The sequence below is a fragment of the Triticum aestivum genome, chromosome 1D (genome assembly GCF_018294505.1).
Source record: "Triticum aestivum cultivar Chinese Spring chromosome 1D, IWGSC CS RefSeq v2.1, whole genome shotgun sequence".
In the NCBI taxonomy this organism is placed as follows: domain Eukaryota; kingdom Viridiplantae; phylum Streptophyta; class Magnoliopsida; order Poales; family Poaceae; genus Triticum; species Triticum aestivum.
The window spans coordinates 93310024-93326438 of NC_057796.1; the positions used below are offsets into that span (position 1 = coordinate 93310024).

At 42.2% G+C, this 16415-nt stretch overlaps 1 protein-coding gene across 5 annotated transcripts; it reads right to left on the bottom strand.

Annotated features, from left to right (window-relative positions):
• Positions 1-648: 648 nt before the first annotated feature.
• Positions 649-8168, bottom strand: LOC123180530 (uncharacterized). 5 transcript variants are annotated; one of them, XM_044592600.1, is made up of 9 exons: positions 4130-5515; positions 3940-4056; positions 3582-3860; positions 2160-2357; positions 1900-2073; positions 1415-1795; positions 1196-1330; positions 981-1118; positions 649-880 (listed from the first exon to the last, which is right to left on the bottom strand). In XM_044592600.1, exons 4-8 carry the CDS (start codon positions 2271-2273, stop codon positions 987-989), a joined length of 936 nt encoding a protein of 311 aa, XP_044448535.1. In that variant the 5' UTR covers positions 2274-2357; positions 3582-3860; positions 3940-4056; positions 4130-5515; the 3' UTR covers positions 649-880; positions 981-986. The 5 variants fall into 5 exon arrangements, 4 of the variants coding, with proteins under 4 accessions (XP_044448535.1, XP_044448533.1, XP_044448534.1 ...); XM_044592598.1 differs by lacking the exons at positions 3582-3860; positions 3940-4056; positions 4130-5515 and adding exons at positions 7295-7394; positions 7800-8168 and having other exon boundaries at positions 976-1118; XM_044592599.1 differs by lacking the exons at positions 3582-3860; positions 3940-4056; positions 4130-5515 and adding exons at positions 7295-7377; positions 7800-8167.
• Positions 8169-16415: the final 8247 nt, after the last annotated feature.

The window sequence follows — 16415 nt, forward strand, 5'->3', positions numbered from 1 at the left end:
GGATAACAGACGGCAAAGACGCAAATCCAGACGGCAAAGAGTTTGCCGTCATGAAGTAGACGGCAAAGTCAGACGGCGAAGGTAAATCGGCAAAGGATACTTTGCCGTCTGCTATTTTTCCTGGTTGACGGCAAAGACTTTGCCGTCAGTCTATACCTTTTGCCGTCAGCGGGTAAAGTGAGATGGCAAAATATTGCAGCAGACGGAACGGACGGACTGACGGATGGCGTCAAATGTTTTGCCATCTATCGGCGGTACAACCAGACAGCAAAGTCTATTAACTTTGCCGTCAACTGTCACTGCAGGCAGACGGGAAAGACGCATACTTTGCTGTGTGTTGTTTCTGGCCCAGTGGGCAAAATGGCTAGACTTTGCCGTCTGGTGTTCGTGGCCCAGTGGGCAAAGATGCATACTTTGCCGTCTGGTAGAAACTGGCCCAGACGGCAAATCGCCACCTCTTTGCCGTCAACCGACCTGTTGGCCAGACGGCAAAAGTAAAGCAGCAACACAGGCTAGCGATGTGGCAGGTTTGCCGTCTGTCCCTAGACGGCAAAGCTTATTTGTTTGATAATCATAAATTAAACAGTTTAGTACACAATATAGTAATTGCATATAGTCCCAGGACCACAACAGGACAACACAGTTCCATAGCAAATATAAGCAACAATGAACAAAGTTCCATAGCATATAGTCCCACAGGACAAAGTTCCATAGTATATAGTCCCAAAACAAATTTGCATAGCATATAGTTCCACAGCATATATATAGTCCCATACATATAATACACAATGTACAAAGATGGCATCACTACATAAGATTTGGCACAACAACAAATGCCTTCATGTCCATGTCGTAGTCCAAAGAGCATCCAGGTGGCAACCTACAAGATTGAATGGTGTCTGTCACGTTTTGGCACAAGAAGAAATAACGTGCTTGAAATCATCAATATGCCAAACAGACAAAAGAACCACCAACCATACTCGATCTCAAACATTCGGAGAACCACCAAGGTTGTTGTCGCTTGGGCCTCGTGCATGTGAAGATCCATCAGTATTAGATCCATGGCCTGATTGATGAGGCATCTGCATAACGGGCATACCATTCTGGGTACAATAAGCCTGCAAATTATGTTTGAGTGAAGATTAAGTACTGGTAGTAGAAGAGTTCATGTATGTCTGGCAATTAAGGAACGAACCGCAAACATTGCAAAGCATTGACTAGTTTGTGCCAACACCGCCTGCTGCACCGCTTGCCTCGTCCTCTCATCAGCCAGTCGCCTCTCCTCCGCCCTCTCCTCCGCCGCCACTCGCCTCTCCTCCGCCAGTCGGGCCTGCAAAATATGGCATGGCAATCGCATCTTCAATCCAACAGTAAGTAAGAAACAAACATATATAGAAGGACTTGTATAGAATACCTCCATCTCAACCATAGCTAGAGTCGAGCGTTTACATGTAGAAGATTTTGAGATACCTAACCGAGCTTTGTATTCAGGGAGAGAGCTACGGGAGGAACTAGGGAACATGCCTCCTGCAATTGCTTCCTTCCCATGTTTCCTGCCTTCTCCAGAGATCATGACCAACGCGTGGTCAAGAGGCTCTGTTGTCACATCATACTCAGGCCCTTTCAACTCTTTTGCCACCCCTTTAAATTTCTCCATCCGATCGTATGCGGTCTTGCTGGAGTACGCGGACGCTGCGTCATTCTCATCGTAAGGCGTGGCTGTTCTGTACGGTGCCTTATGGGCTAAAGCATACGAGACGAAAAGGTTGGGCACTGGAGCATTATGGTGAGACGCCTGCAACCAAAGCAACATGATTAAGATTTCATCACAAGGATTGGCAACATGTATGACAAGAAAAAGCTTATGAAGAACAAATCGATATGGGAAGTAAGATATACCCAACGTTCACCGAACTCCATAACGTTCAAGTTGCCTTGATGATGTGGTGGATCCAGCATTCCGGCTCGCCGATTTCTATAATCTTTGTTTTTCGCCCTATACTCTTTGGAACACCAATAGTCCACGATCCGCTCCCAACACTCCCCCTTATCGACGCACCATCTAGGAGTAACCTAATTGATCAATTGCATCTCATATACGTCAAAAAGAAATTGAGTGCCAGCCTGTTGAGGAAATAACAAGCATGAATATGCTTTACCTGCATGTACTTGTCCTTCTCAAGACGGAGTCTCCTACTGGCTTTCTTATCAAGACTCTTATAGCCTTGAGTTGCCATATATTTGCGGTCGGCTAAAGGGCGCGCCTCATGCATCAAATTATGCACAAGCTTCGGGCAATGTCCGTTGACAACCGCTCGTGCCTCCTCCAACTTTCCATCCTCGCATCTATAGAAATCCTGCAAATATAGAGAAAATTAGTTTGGTGCAGTAATTTTCAAACCTTTAAGTCTGAGGTTTCTTATAAAATCTAAATAAAGTAAAATCTGCTAGTTTATTTATAGTGCTTTCAAAGGTATTTTTGTGCATAAATCTAAACCTTTAAGTCTGAACTTTAAGTCTGAATTTTCAGGGTATTTTTGTGCTACTGTAGATAAGCCCCATTTTCCCACACAAATCCCTCCCTCCCTGCCTCTCTCTCTCTCTCTCTCATGTGATTCACACTGCAGACGTTGCTATGGCTCCATCCCAGAAATCAAAAGGTTAAAAAGACCATCATACTCTAATAAATTTGAGAGAGCAGAGCACCCCAAGAAGCAAACAGAGCCTTCCAAAGATTCGATCAAACAGAGCAATGGCTGCCCAAGAAGTAAAATTTCTGTTGAGAATGCGGAGGAGGATCACTGGACAGAAGTATACACACACATTTATAAATAAACTAGGCTGTCCGCCCGTCCATGGTGGGTGCCTCCTCACCTTTGTGGCCACAGGAATATTAAATCTAAGTTTTCTAGATAGTTTTGCTACTGTAGTATTATAGTCTGCTAGCATTCTGTTAAGAAAAATAAAGTAAAATCTAAATCTAAGGGTGCGTTTGGAGGTAAAGTATTTTTGCAGTTTTCTGAAAATACTTTGGTATTAAATACTTTGAGGTGTTTGGATAAAATAAATACTGTAGTTTCAGATACCAAGGTATGTGTCATACTGTGGTTTTTTTGCGGTATCTAAATCTAAGCGCATATAGGCGCAGGTACACGCACAATTATTTTTGCCCCGGGTAGCTAGGAGAGGATTTGACGTGCATGGCATGCTGCATGCATTGGGGGCCGTTTCTACATGCAGATCAGCTCCATGGTTATAGTTGAGCAAGGCACAGCGAGTCAAAACATCACTTGCCAAACTCATCGGTGGTTTTGTGAAAACTGAGGCAAACTATGGTTTTTAGAAACCGAAGTATTCACTGCCCATGCATTTAAAAACTGAGGTTTTGGATTACTATGGTTTTTGAAAAACAGTGCTGCCAAACTAAGCCAAATTTTCTCATGGGTGGCATATTTAATTCTGGAGTGCAGCATATCAACGGCTAGCAGTTTTACTACTACAAGACGGTGGAGGGGTAGTCCATGTTCAAAAATTGATGTACTATAGTAGTAGAGATGCCCAATATCATCCCTCCGCCTAACCTTCTCCGGATCAAACCAATGGCATTTGAAGACAACGACTTTCGAAGGATTTGCCCCAAAGTAATGCAGTTCGTATATTTCATCAAGTCTTCCATAATACTCAACTCCATTGCAAATAGCCGACACTCCCGTGTTTCTTGATTTTAGAACGTCCCGACGTTCCTCGTTCCCATGTGTGCGGAAGCGATACCCATTGATGTCGTATTTATCAAATGTACCGACCTTATAGTCAAACCCATTAGCAACTTGTTTCAACTCTTTGTCCAATATTGACGTATCCTACAAGTTTAAGAGGGAAGGATAGGTGTATTAGTCGCACGTAATACCAACTTCAAGTGTTCCAAGAAGTATACCTTACCTTTTCTCTGAACCAAGAAATGAACCATAATTGTCATCTCCTTCACCAGCAAGAAGCTCATACTCTTCGAGTGAATCACGTTCGACCCCTCCATTCGAGAATTGGGCAATGAATTCACTGCCCATTGAGAAATGAGCGGACTTAAGAGAGAAACATGTGAGTAAATGTTACATAATGTACCAACACTTACTCAATGTACGACCGCACTTCTTGAAGGTTGGTGAGGATATACAACGTAAGAGATTTCCACTCTTTCGGATCCAAATTCTTTGAACCAGAAGCACCCACAGGTCCGAGTTGCCCTTTGAAGAGGCTGAGCTTGGATTCATGTTTAGGGTCGCCAGTATTGTATCGAGACTTTGCATTATGCAAGCTTGGAATATTGGCCGCATAGCGTGATGTCGTGAAGTTTGTAATCTCCTCCGCCAAGAATGCCTCGGCTATGGAGGCTTCAATTCTACATTTATTTCTACATTTAGCTTGAAGAGTCTTCTGCATTCTCTCAACTCCATAGCACCAACTATTCTGCACAGGGCCACCCATTCTTGCCTCGGAAGGGAGGTGTAAAATCATATGTTCCATGGGATTAAAGAATCCTGGTGGAAAGATCTTCTCTAGCTTGCAGAGCAACTCGGGGGCCCGTTCTTCCATCTCATCTATCACAGTAGGAGATACTTCTTTAGCACAAAGAACATGGAAGAAATAGCTAAGCTCTGCCAATATTTCCCAATCATCCTCAGGGATATAGCCTCGAATCATCACCGGCATTAACCGCTCAAGCCATATGTGCCAATCATGACTCTTCATCCCGTTGAGCTTCAATTTATCAAGATTCACTGCCCTCATAAGGTTCGCTGCATACCCATCAGGGAACAACAAAGTTTTGAACCACATGAGTATCTCCTTCTTTTGTTCCCTAGTAAGAACAAACCTCGCCTTTGGTGTCCTCCAGTTTTTCTTGCCCTCGGGTTGTCGCAAGTTTTGTTCGGGTCTATCACATAGCTTCATTACATCAAGTCTAGCCTTAGTATTATCCTTCGTCTTCTCAGCAATGTTGAACAATGTGCCAAAAATGGCCTCGGCGATATTCTTTTCAGTGTGCATTACATCAATATTATGTGGAAGCTCAAGCTGGTGGAAGTAGGGGAGATCCCATAAGCATGGCTTATGAGTCCACGCGTGTTCTTCGTTATATCCCAAGAAATACCCTAGACAATTGGGATCAGGCTGGAGAGCATTTAGTTGATCACGAATTTGTTCACCCGTCATCTCAGGTGGTGTCGAGTGTTCAACGACTTCACCTTTCATGAAGTTCTTCTTGTCTTGTCTGAATGGATGGTCAGGACGCAAATGTTGTCTATGAAAATCGAAGCAAGAATACTTGCGACCATGCTACAACCAACGGCACTTCATGGATGCCTTGCACCTTGGGCATGGGAACCTCCCATGCACAGACCACCCCATGAAAAGTGAATACGCCGGTAAGTCATGAAGTGAGTACTGGTACCAAACATGCATTGTGAATTTCTTTTTGCTAGCAGCGTCGTATGTCCGTATCCCGTTCACCCAAACTTCTTTCAACTCATCTATCAGTGGTTGCATGTACACACTTATATTCTTCCCCGGATACTTGGGTCCTAGAATTATCAACGACAGGAACATGTGCTTGCGTTGCATTATGGCGCCGGGGGGGGGGGGGTGGTTGAGGGGAACAACAAATACGGGCCAACAACTATATGTCTTTGACACCATACCAAACGGATTGAACCCATCGAGTCCGATGGCAACTCGTGCATTCTTTGCCTCTTTTGCTTTCTCATGATGTATTTGATCGAAACTCTTCCAAGCTTGGGCACAAGACGGATGTATCAGCATCGGTCTCCCATGATCATCTTTGTCGTGTCTTATCCCATATTTGTGCCATGTCATCTGTTTGGCTGTATCTTCGTTCAAGTAAAGGCGTTGAATTCTTGGCAAGATTGGAAAATATCAAAGAACATTTGCGGGGACTTTGCTCTGCTTCTTCGTACCATCACTGAGATCTCTCTCGACATACCTAGAGGCTTTGCACTTGGCGCAATACTTGTCATCGGCATACTCTTTCATAAATAAGACACATCCGTTTGGACAAGCATGTATCTGCTCATAGGGCATCTTAAGTGCACGAAGGATTTTCTTCGCTTCATACCAACTTTTAGCCAGTTTGTGACCGTTGGGGAGAGAGCGACCCCAAGATGTCACCATCGAATTAAAGCAATCTCTGCTCATGTTGAAATGGGTCTTTATAGACATTGCTTGTGCAATGGCATCCAGCTGACATTGGTTTGTGTGGTCGTGAAGAGGTTGTTGTGAGGAATTCAGCATTTCTAAGAAGGCCCTCGCAGACTCCTCCGGTTCTTCCTCTGATCCCTCTTCACGTGCATCGTTGAAGTCAGCTACGATGTCAACTATCCCGGTACCATTGTTGTCGGTTCGCCGACGCACCACCTCCTCTCTGCTATGTTCAGGCTCGCCATGAAGGGTCCACCGGGTATACCCACGCTTAAACCCATGCTTCTGCAGGTGCACACACATCGTCTTCTTTGACCGTTCTCTACCGTTGCCACACTTCAAGCAGGGGCACCAACTTTTTCTTTGGCCTCTAGCAAATGCTGCCTCTACAAATTCGTTGGTCTTCATCACCCATTCAATGGTCATGCCGAGCCTGACTAGGGTGGCCAGTGTACATCCACTCACGATCATCCATACTGGTACTTGCACTGATAGTAGGGGCACCAAATTCATATTCATCAAGATATGTATAATGTAATTAAGACTAGATACACTGCTAATTACCATTGTCATATTATTTACGCCATGGTTTTAATTTTTTACCATACAAAAGGGAAACGTGCATTCATGGATTGAATCCTATCTCTAATAGGTAAAGATGGGTCCTAATCCCACCCGAGTACGTGTAGATTGGGTTCGTTTCCCGTGCTCTACTCCGGTCCTCGGCAAAATTTCGGCAGCACCTCCCCGCTGTTCTCTAGATACACGTCTCGACAACAAGCCGAGAGAATGTGCACCCGGAGAACAACGAGGTGGCGCTGACGAAATTTTGCCGAGGACCGAAGTAGAGCATGAGAAACGAAACCCAATCTACACGTACTCGGGCTGTCCATGGATAACGTGGACAATTCGAAAGGACGACGGTTATAAATATGCAAAGACATGCATATTTATAGATGCCACCCTTTCGAACGGGAGACGCCTAGGTTACGAGACTTGACATGAAAATAAAATCTAGTGGCATCGGCACGACGACCGGAACGAAGCAAATAGGGGAGGGGGAGGAGATGACAGTCAAGCTCACCCCGAGACCGTAGAGGCGGTAGTCGAACAACGATGGCAATGGCAACGGGACGGACAATGCTTCTGGAGGTGAAGAGAAAATCCCTGCACATGAAAAGCACCTGGACAACCAACATAAGCACTCGTAGAACAATCTAATAAAAACATTATCAACATCATCTCACAGTTGACAACCATATATATGTGTAGCAAGACTAGACTCCCTGGCTTGTCTTCTCCAATCTAAGCATGTTGCAAAACACTGAGCATTTAATTTCCTACGAGCATTAATCAAAAGTTGAAATTTTGCCTTGCAGAACAACCATATTCTGGACAAGCACAAGGCTGCCTTATACTAAAAAATTTAGGCAGAAGAAAATAGAAAGGGATACATCCATCAGCAAATCATCCATACATCCATCTACGCATCCATCCTTACATACATCTATAAATCCATCCACATATACTGCAATCCATACATCTATCCATCTAAAAGAATACGAACAGAGATGGGGAGCGGTGCTCACCGTGGGGTGGGGCAGAGGGGGGCTTGGGGCAGAGGGGGAGGTGGTGCCCCGCTTCGGTGGTGACTAGCGGCGGTGGATGCGTAGGCGGGAACCGGCGGCGGTGCTGCCAACGGCAGCCGTGCCGCTAGGGCAGGGGAGGACGGCCCGGTGGCGGTCACGCCATTGGAGGAGGACGGGTGGGAGGCGCAGTGGACAAGGGTCCCGACGGCGGTGCGGTGGAGGCGGGGACCAGCTGCGACGGCGCGGTGGAGATGGAGACGGGCGGCGGCGGCGCGGTGGAGCCGGGGACGGGCGGTGGCGGCGGCGCGGTGGAGCCGGGGACGGGCGGGGATAACATCGCGGTGGAGACAGACAAAACGGGACAGTCAGTGGGACCAAGGGGTGGGGGGATTTTCTTTTTTTCTTAGTTTCCATTAATTTGCCATCAGTGGGACCAAAAGGAGACGGCAAAGAAAGGTTCGGTGCCAGGTTTTTTTTTCTATTAGTTCGCCGTCAGCAGGACAGCAGGCAGACGACAAAGCAACTGACTTTGCCGTCAGTAGATAAGAAAAACAGACGGCAAACCTTGGGCACCGTTACCTACTGTCAAACTGGACACGTGTCCATCCTTTGCCGTCACTCAGTGAAACAACAGACGGCGGAGAGCCAGTTTGCCGTCTTCTTTTCTTTGCCGTCAGCCTTTCGCTAGGTTTGCCGTCAGCCGGCGGGCTCACAGACGGCAAAGCAGATATTTGCCGTCAGTCATACTTTGCCTTCAGCAGAAGACGGCAAAACTTTCTTTGCCGTCTACCCCAACGAAATGCTGACGGCAAACTAGCAGTTTCCTGTAGTGTTATATCCATGAAAGTTATTTGAGTTTCTTTGATCTCTTATATGGATGATTGCTTACAGCCTCGTATTTCTTCTCCGATATTTGGGTTTTGTTTGGCCAACTTGATCTATTTATCTTGCAATGGGAAGAGGTGCTTTGTAGTGGGTTCGATCTTACGGTGCTTGATCCCAGTGACAGAAGGGGAACCGACACGTATGTATCGTTGCTACTAAGGATAAAACGATGGGATCTATCTCTACATATATAGATCTTGTCTACATCATGTCATCGTTCTTATTGCATTACTCCATTTTTCCATGAACTTAATACACTAGATGCATGCTGGATAGCGGTCGATGTGGAGTAATAGTAGTAGATGCAGGCAGGAGTCGGTCTACTAATCTTGGACGTGATGCCTATATAATGATCATTGCCTGGATATCGTCATAATTATTTGAAGTTCTATCAATTGCCCAACAGTAATTTGTTTACCCACCGTTTGCTATTTTTCTCGAGAGAAGCCACTAGTGAAACCTACGGCCCGGGTCTTCTTTCTCATATATTTGCCTTTGCGATCTACTCTTTTTCCTTGCATTTATTTTCAGATCTATTAAACCAAAAATACAAAAATACCTTGCTATGTTTTATTTCTATTTATTTTATTTGCGATCTATCTTTCAATCTACTACAAATTTATCTCATGTCCGTTTGCCTATCTTGAGGCGCTGTTACCCGGAAGGGATTGACAACCCCTTTTACACATCGGGCTGCGAGGATTTGTTATCTGTGTGCAGGGGCTGTTTACGTTGTGTTGCTTGGTTCTCCTACTGGTTCGATAACCTTTTTTTCATCACTGAGGGAAATACCTACCGTCGCTGTGCTGCATCATCCCTTTCTCTTTGGAGAAATACCGACGTAGTTCTAGCTGGCAGGAACTTTCTGGCGCCACTGCTAGGGAGTCATGAAAAGGAATTTCTGGCGCCGTTGCCGGGGAGGATCTTCAACATATACCAGGTTCCTAATCACAAATCTCATCTCTTCGCAATTTACATTATTTGCCATTTCCCTCTCGTTTTCCTCTCCCCCACTTCAGAAAAATTTGCCGTTTTATTCGCCTCTCTTTTCCGTTTGCCGTTTTCTTGCTGGATCTGTTTTTGTGTGCTTTCTTGTTTTTATAGCCATGATGCCTCAAAGAAAATATTATGATGTTCTTTAACCAAATATTTTGCTTATAATTGAAAAAAGTACTAAGGAATATATGACTACACAATTTGAGCACAATAAGTATTTTACCGAAGAACTTAAGGAGCACTCCGTTGTGCTAGATGCTATTACAAAACGACTTGATGATATTAGTAGAGAAGTTTGCAATCTTCAATCTAAGTATGCCATTGCTGAAAGCTTGTTGGGAAAAATATCTAATGCACAAGCTACCTTGGTAAATCAAATGGCTGCTAAACCAATCTCGTTAGAAGATAAAAGTGATGAAGATCTTAAAATGATTGGTGTCTCTTCTATTGATTCCTTGTTTAGTAAAGTTAAGATTGATGAAAAAGGGACTGGAGAAGAGTCAACTTTAGCTAGCAGGCGTCCCAATATTTTGGAGGGTGAAAATCTTGTTGAGAAAATTGATGAAAGTGGGTTTGGAGAGGTCAAAACTTTAACTAGTGATGTGCCCACTATTTTGGATTACAAACACTTTAATTATGATAGCTGCTCTTCGATTGATTGTATTTTTTGTTGCAATCCATGATAAATTCACCCCATGCCGAACAAAACAAAGCTTTTACTAAACATATTGTTGATGCTATGATGAAAGCTTTTGAAGAAAAATTGTAATTAGAAGTTTCAGTTCCTAGAAAATTGCATGATGAGTGGGAACCTACTATCAAAGTCAAGATTAAAAATTATGAATGTTTTGTTTTGTGTGACTTGGGTGCTAGTGTTTCTATAATTCCGAAATCTTTATGTGATGTGCTTGGTCTTACTAATCTTGAGGAATGTTCTTTGAATTTGCACTTGGCGGATTCTACTATTAAAAAGCCTATAGGAAGAATTAATGATGTTCTTATTCTTGCAAATAGGAATTATGTGCCCATAGGTTTTATTGTTCTTGATATTGATTGCAATCCATCTTGTCCAATTTTTCTTGGTAGACCGTTTTTACGCACTATCGGTGCTGTGATTGATATGAAAGAAGGCAATATTAAGTTCCAATTTCCTTTGACGAAGGGTATGTAACACTTTCCTAGAACAAGAATTAAGCCACCTTATGAATCAATCATGCGGGCATCTTATGGATCTCGAACCAAAAATGACAAAACTTAGATCCTTGCTTTATGCCTAGCCAAGGGCGTAACACTATAGCGCTTGTTGGGAGGCAACCCAATGAATAATTTTTTTTGCTTCCTATTCTTGAGTGTTTACACAATTATGCTACTATTATGATTGTGTTTTTTGTTTTAATTAGTGTTTGTGCCGAGTAGAACCGATAGGATCTTCTTGGGTAATAGTTGTTTGATCTTGCTGAAAAAGACAGAAACTTTGTGCTCACGAAAACAATTCTTTTATTATTATTATCAGAAAGAGCTTTTGCCCTGATTCTTTTTGCAGAAGATTAATATACAAATTTCCCTGGTCGTCCTAGTTTTTCAGAATTTCTGGAGTTCCAGAAGTTTTCAAAAAAGTCAGATTGCTACAGATTGTTGTGTTTTGACAGATTCTGTTTTCTTTGTGTTGTGTGCTTATTTTGATGGCTCTATGGTTTTCTTTGATGAGTTTTTGCCATAGAAAAGTTGGAATACAGTAGATATAATACAAAAACAAAATATGAATTGGTTTGATACAATACTTATAGTAGTGGTTTGCTTTCTTATACTAACGGATCTCACGAAGGTTTTGTTGAGTTTTGTGTGAGTGAAGTTTTCAAGTTTTGGGTTATCTTACGATGGATGAACGAAGGATAGAAGAGCCTAAGCTTGGGGATGCCCCGGCATCCCAAGCTATTATCCAAAAATGAGCAACCAACTAAGCTTGGGGATGCCCCCGAGTGGCATCCCCGCTTTCTTCCAACAACCACTACTAGGAAAAGGCCTGCTAGTGGCGCACCTGTTTTGCCTACTAATGGCGCACTACAGGTGCGCCACTAGCATCACGTCATTAGAATTTTTTACTAATGGCGCACCAGGCAGTGCGCCATTAGTACATCATACGGTGCGCCATTACTATCTGACTTAGTAATGGCGCACTACATAGAAGTGCGCCATTACTAACATTTTTTTCAAATTTTTTCAGAAATATTTTTTTCAAATTTTTTTGTTTTTTTCATAATCTCGGGTGACTATGGCTTAATCTTGGGTCAATATGCTTAATCTCAAGTCAAATCACACTCCGTGGTCAAACTTCCCGAAAGGTCACCCATCCTCACACTACTCCAGCCCAAGCACGCTTAACTTCAGAGTTCTATCCAACCCCAGCACCAGCTCACTTAACATGCACTTGTTGATATATCTAGTATATCAATCCTATTAAACCTTGTTGATGTCTAGGACTTTGTTCATGTTCATGAGTGTGATGAAATTTTGAAAAAATATTTCAAACTTCCCGGTCATATTACGTATCCTATTTTGAAAAAAAAATCCAAAAAAAGTTTTTTTGAAACCAATTTTTTTTCTGTTACTAGTGGCGCACCTAGCAAATGGTGCGCCACTAGTAAGTTTGAATTTTTTTTCATTTCCCCCCTCTAGATCTTAAAAGCCCCGTATCTTTCGTTCTGTTAGGTTTTTGGGGATTTTGAAGATGTTCAACATTGTTCCCCCCGTTCAATTCGTATGTAACTTTTCGAATAGATGATTTTTCATATAAAAAACTTTTTAATCCGAGTTTGTATGCAAAAGTTATGCCCATTTTACAAATTCCAGAGATATTTTGCAAATAAAGTCGAAATTCATATTTGTAAATTTTCCCAACAACTAGACCACATATCACATGGGAAACTTATTTTCTTTTATTTTTTTTCACATTTCCATCATTTTCTTTTATTTTTCCTAAAACTGAAAAGGCGGTCCACGAGGGGGGGGTGCATTCGGTGGAATTTTTGGGCAAAGTTAGTAATGGCGCACCGTGGGTGTGGTGCGCCATTACTAACTTTGAAAAAAAATAAAAAAATTGTTAGTAGTGGCGCACCGAGGGTGTGGTGCGCCATTACTAGTAATGGCGCACTGTCCCCTGGTGCGCCATTACTAGTTTTGACAAAAAAAATAAAAAAATTGTTAGTAGTGGCGCACCGAGGATGTGGTGCACCATTACTAGTTAAACTAGTAATGGCACACTATCCCCTGGTAGTGGACCATCGGTATTTTACTCGAAACTATATTTTTATTCGTCACATGATATGTGTTTTGCTTGGAGCGTCTTGTATAATATGGGTCTTTGCTTGTTTTATTTTGTGTTTTAAGTCATCAATCCTTGCTAGACACACCTATTTGAGAGAGCCAAAATTATGTCATGACTTGTTAGAATTTCTCTCTATGCTTCACTTAAATTTTTATGAGCAATGGACTTGCTCTAGTGCATCACTTATATCTTTTTGAGCACGGTGTGCTTAGTATTTTTGAAGAAATTCTCTCTTTCTTCACTTAAATTATTTTGATAGAAAGAAAAATTATGCTCATGATCTTCACTTATATTTGTTTGAGCTTATGAAGAGCAACACATGAAAATTAGTCCCAAAGTGATAGATATCCAAGAAGGATATAATAAAAACTTTCATGAAGATCATTGGACAAAATAAACTTGATTCTTAGTAATAATTTTGAGATATGATGATGTGATATGTGAGTTATGTTGATGAGTAATTATGCTTTAGTAAGAATATTGGTGTTAAGGTTTGTGATTCCCTATGCAAGTACGAAAGTCAATAGTCATGCAATGAACTTATATCCTACTTGTGGTGCATTATTCGGTGTTAATTATGCTTAATGCTTGCTTATGAGATTATTCGTTTCTTGGTTGGTCGCTTCTCAATCTTTTAGCTAGCCTTCATTTTGCACTAAGTATGATCTCTACTTGTGCATCCAAAATCCTTTGAACCAGTTTTGCCACATGATCCACTACATCTACCTATATGCGGTATTCTTTTGCCGTTCTAAGCAAATTTGCATGTGCCATCTTAATTTTCAAAATAAACTTCTCTTTTGTGTGTTTGTTTCGCTCATGGAGCGGTGAGGGGTGGCTAATATTTTCCATGCTAGATGTGTTATTCTCATGATGAGTGTTTATTCACTTGTCATTGCACGAGAGTAAGGCAAAGGTTTGAGGGATGCCCAGTCCCGAAATGCAAAAATGAATTTACTTTATGTTGTCAAATAATAAATTCCTTGGAAAGTGTTGGAATCCAGGGCACCCGTGGATACAGTTAGCCATGGAAAGTGAAAGTATGGTGGAAAAAGGAATAAACTTTATTTTTTTGTTTGGGAACCTCCTATGATATATCTAACATGGAAAGTGTTGGGAACTCTAAGTCGTTTTCATTGGTGGGATGGATACACCTCCCAAAATGTTTTTATCTCTAAGTTTTTCGCTTTGAGCTCTGGCACCTCTAAAAATCCCTACTTCCCTATACGAAGGGCCTTTCTTTTACTTTATGCAATTTTTATTTTTATTTTGAGTCTCCATCTTCTCTTATAAAAGCACCAACTAGGAGGAAATATGATCGTACTTAAGTATTGGGTGTAGCTAATATTCGAGTGTGTTTCATGAATGGATCAATGGTTGAGCATGATGGGCTAGGGATAACTTATTTTAGCGTTGATATTTTGGAAGACATGGTTGCTTGTTGATATGCTTGAGTATCTAAATTATTATGTCAAAACTACACTATTGCTTTGAATCACATAAAAATCCAAATGTCCATGCTCTAAAGAAAAGAATATGATATGACATGTTAGGCAGCATTCCACAGCAAAAATTCTGTTTTTATCACTTACCTACTCGAGGACGAGTAGGAGTTAAGCTTGGGGATGCTGATACGTCTCCAATGCATCTATAAATTTTGATTGTTCCATGTTGTTATATTATCAATCTTAGTTGTTTTATAATCATTTTATAGTCATTTTATAGTCATTTTATATCATTCTTTGGTACTAACCTATTGACATAGTGCCAAGTGCTAGTTGCCGTTTTCTGCATGGTTTTTACATCGCAAGAAATCAATATCAGACAAATTCCAAATGCAATGAAACTCCATGGAGAATTTTTATGGACCAAAAGGAACATAATGGGCCCTGGATGCTCCTGGTGGGTGCCTCGAAGGGGCACAACCCACCAGGGCGCGCCAGGAGGCCCATGCGCGCCCTAGTGTGTTGTGCCCACCTCGGGTTCCCCCCGGACCGCCCCTATGCTATATAAATACCCCAATATTCCAGAAACCCTAGAGGCATCGATGAAATATTCATCCAATTGCCGCAGAGTCCAGAACCACCAGATCCAATCTAGACACCATCTCGGATGGGGTTCACCACCTCCATTGGTGCCTCTCCGATGATGCGTGAGTAGTTCTTTGTAGACCTTCAGGTCCGTAGTTAGTAGCTAGATGGCTTTCTCTCTCTCACTGGATTCTCAATACAATGGTCTCTTGCAGATCCATATGATGTAACTCTTTGTGCGGTGTGTTTGTTGGGATCCGATGAACTTTGAGTTTATGATCAGATCTATCTTTTTATATCCATGAAAGTTATTTGAGTTTCTTTGATCTCTTATATGCATGATTGCTTATAGCCTCGTATTTCTTCTCCGATATTTGGGTTTTGTTTGGCCAGCTTGATCTATTTATCTTGCAATGGGAAGAGGTGCTTTGTAGTGGGTTCGATCTTACGGTGCTTGATCCCAGTGACAGAAGGGGAACCGACACGTATGTATCGTTGCTACTAAGGATAAAACAATGGGGTCTATCTGTACATAGATAGATCTTGTCTACATCATGTCATCGTTCTTATTGCATTACTCCATTTTTCCATGAACTTAATACACTAGATGCATGGTGGATAGCGGTCGATGTCTGGAGTAATAGTAGTAGATGCAGGCAGGAGTCGGTCTACTAATCTTGGACGTGATGCCTATATAATGATCATTGCCTGGATATCGTCATAATTATTTGAAGTTCTATCAATTGCCCAACAGTAATTTGTTTACCCACCGTTTTCTATTTTTCTCGAGAGAAGCCACTAGTGAAACCTACGGCCCCGGGTTTTCTTTCTCATGTATTTTCCTTTGCGATCTACTCTTTTTCCTTGCATTTATTTTCAGATCTATTAAACCAAAAATACAGAAATACCTTGCTGCGTTTTACTTCTATTTATTTTATTTGCGATCTATCTTTCAATCTACTACAAATTTATCTCACATCTATTTGCCTATGTTGAGGCGTCGTTACTCAGAAGGGATTGACAACCCCTTTTACACGTCGGGTTGCGAGGATTTGTTATCTGTGTGCAGGGGTTGTTTACGTTGTGTTGCTTGGTTCTCCTCTGGTTCAATAACCTTGGTTTCATCACTGAGGGAAATACCTACCGTCGTTGTGCTGCATCATCCCTTCCTCTTTGGGGAAATACCGACGTAGTTCTAGCAGACAAGAACTTTCTGGTGCCAATGCTACGGAGTCATCACCATACCATGTGTGTACAACTGTGTTATGGGTTTTGGATGGCAAAGATTGCATTCCGGGGTGCCTGCGTCACCGGCTTCCATTTCTCTCTAGAGAGTTTCAAGACGTATAGCCTGAAAGTACCAGATCGGACAAACATGAG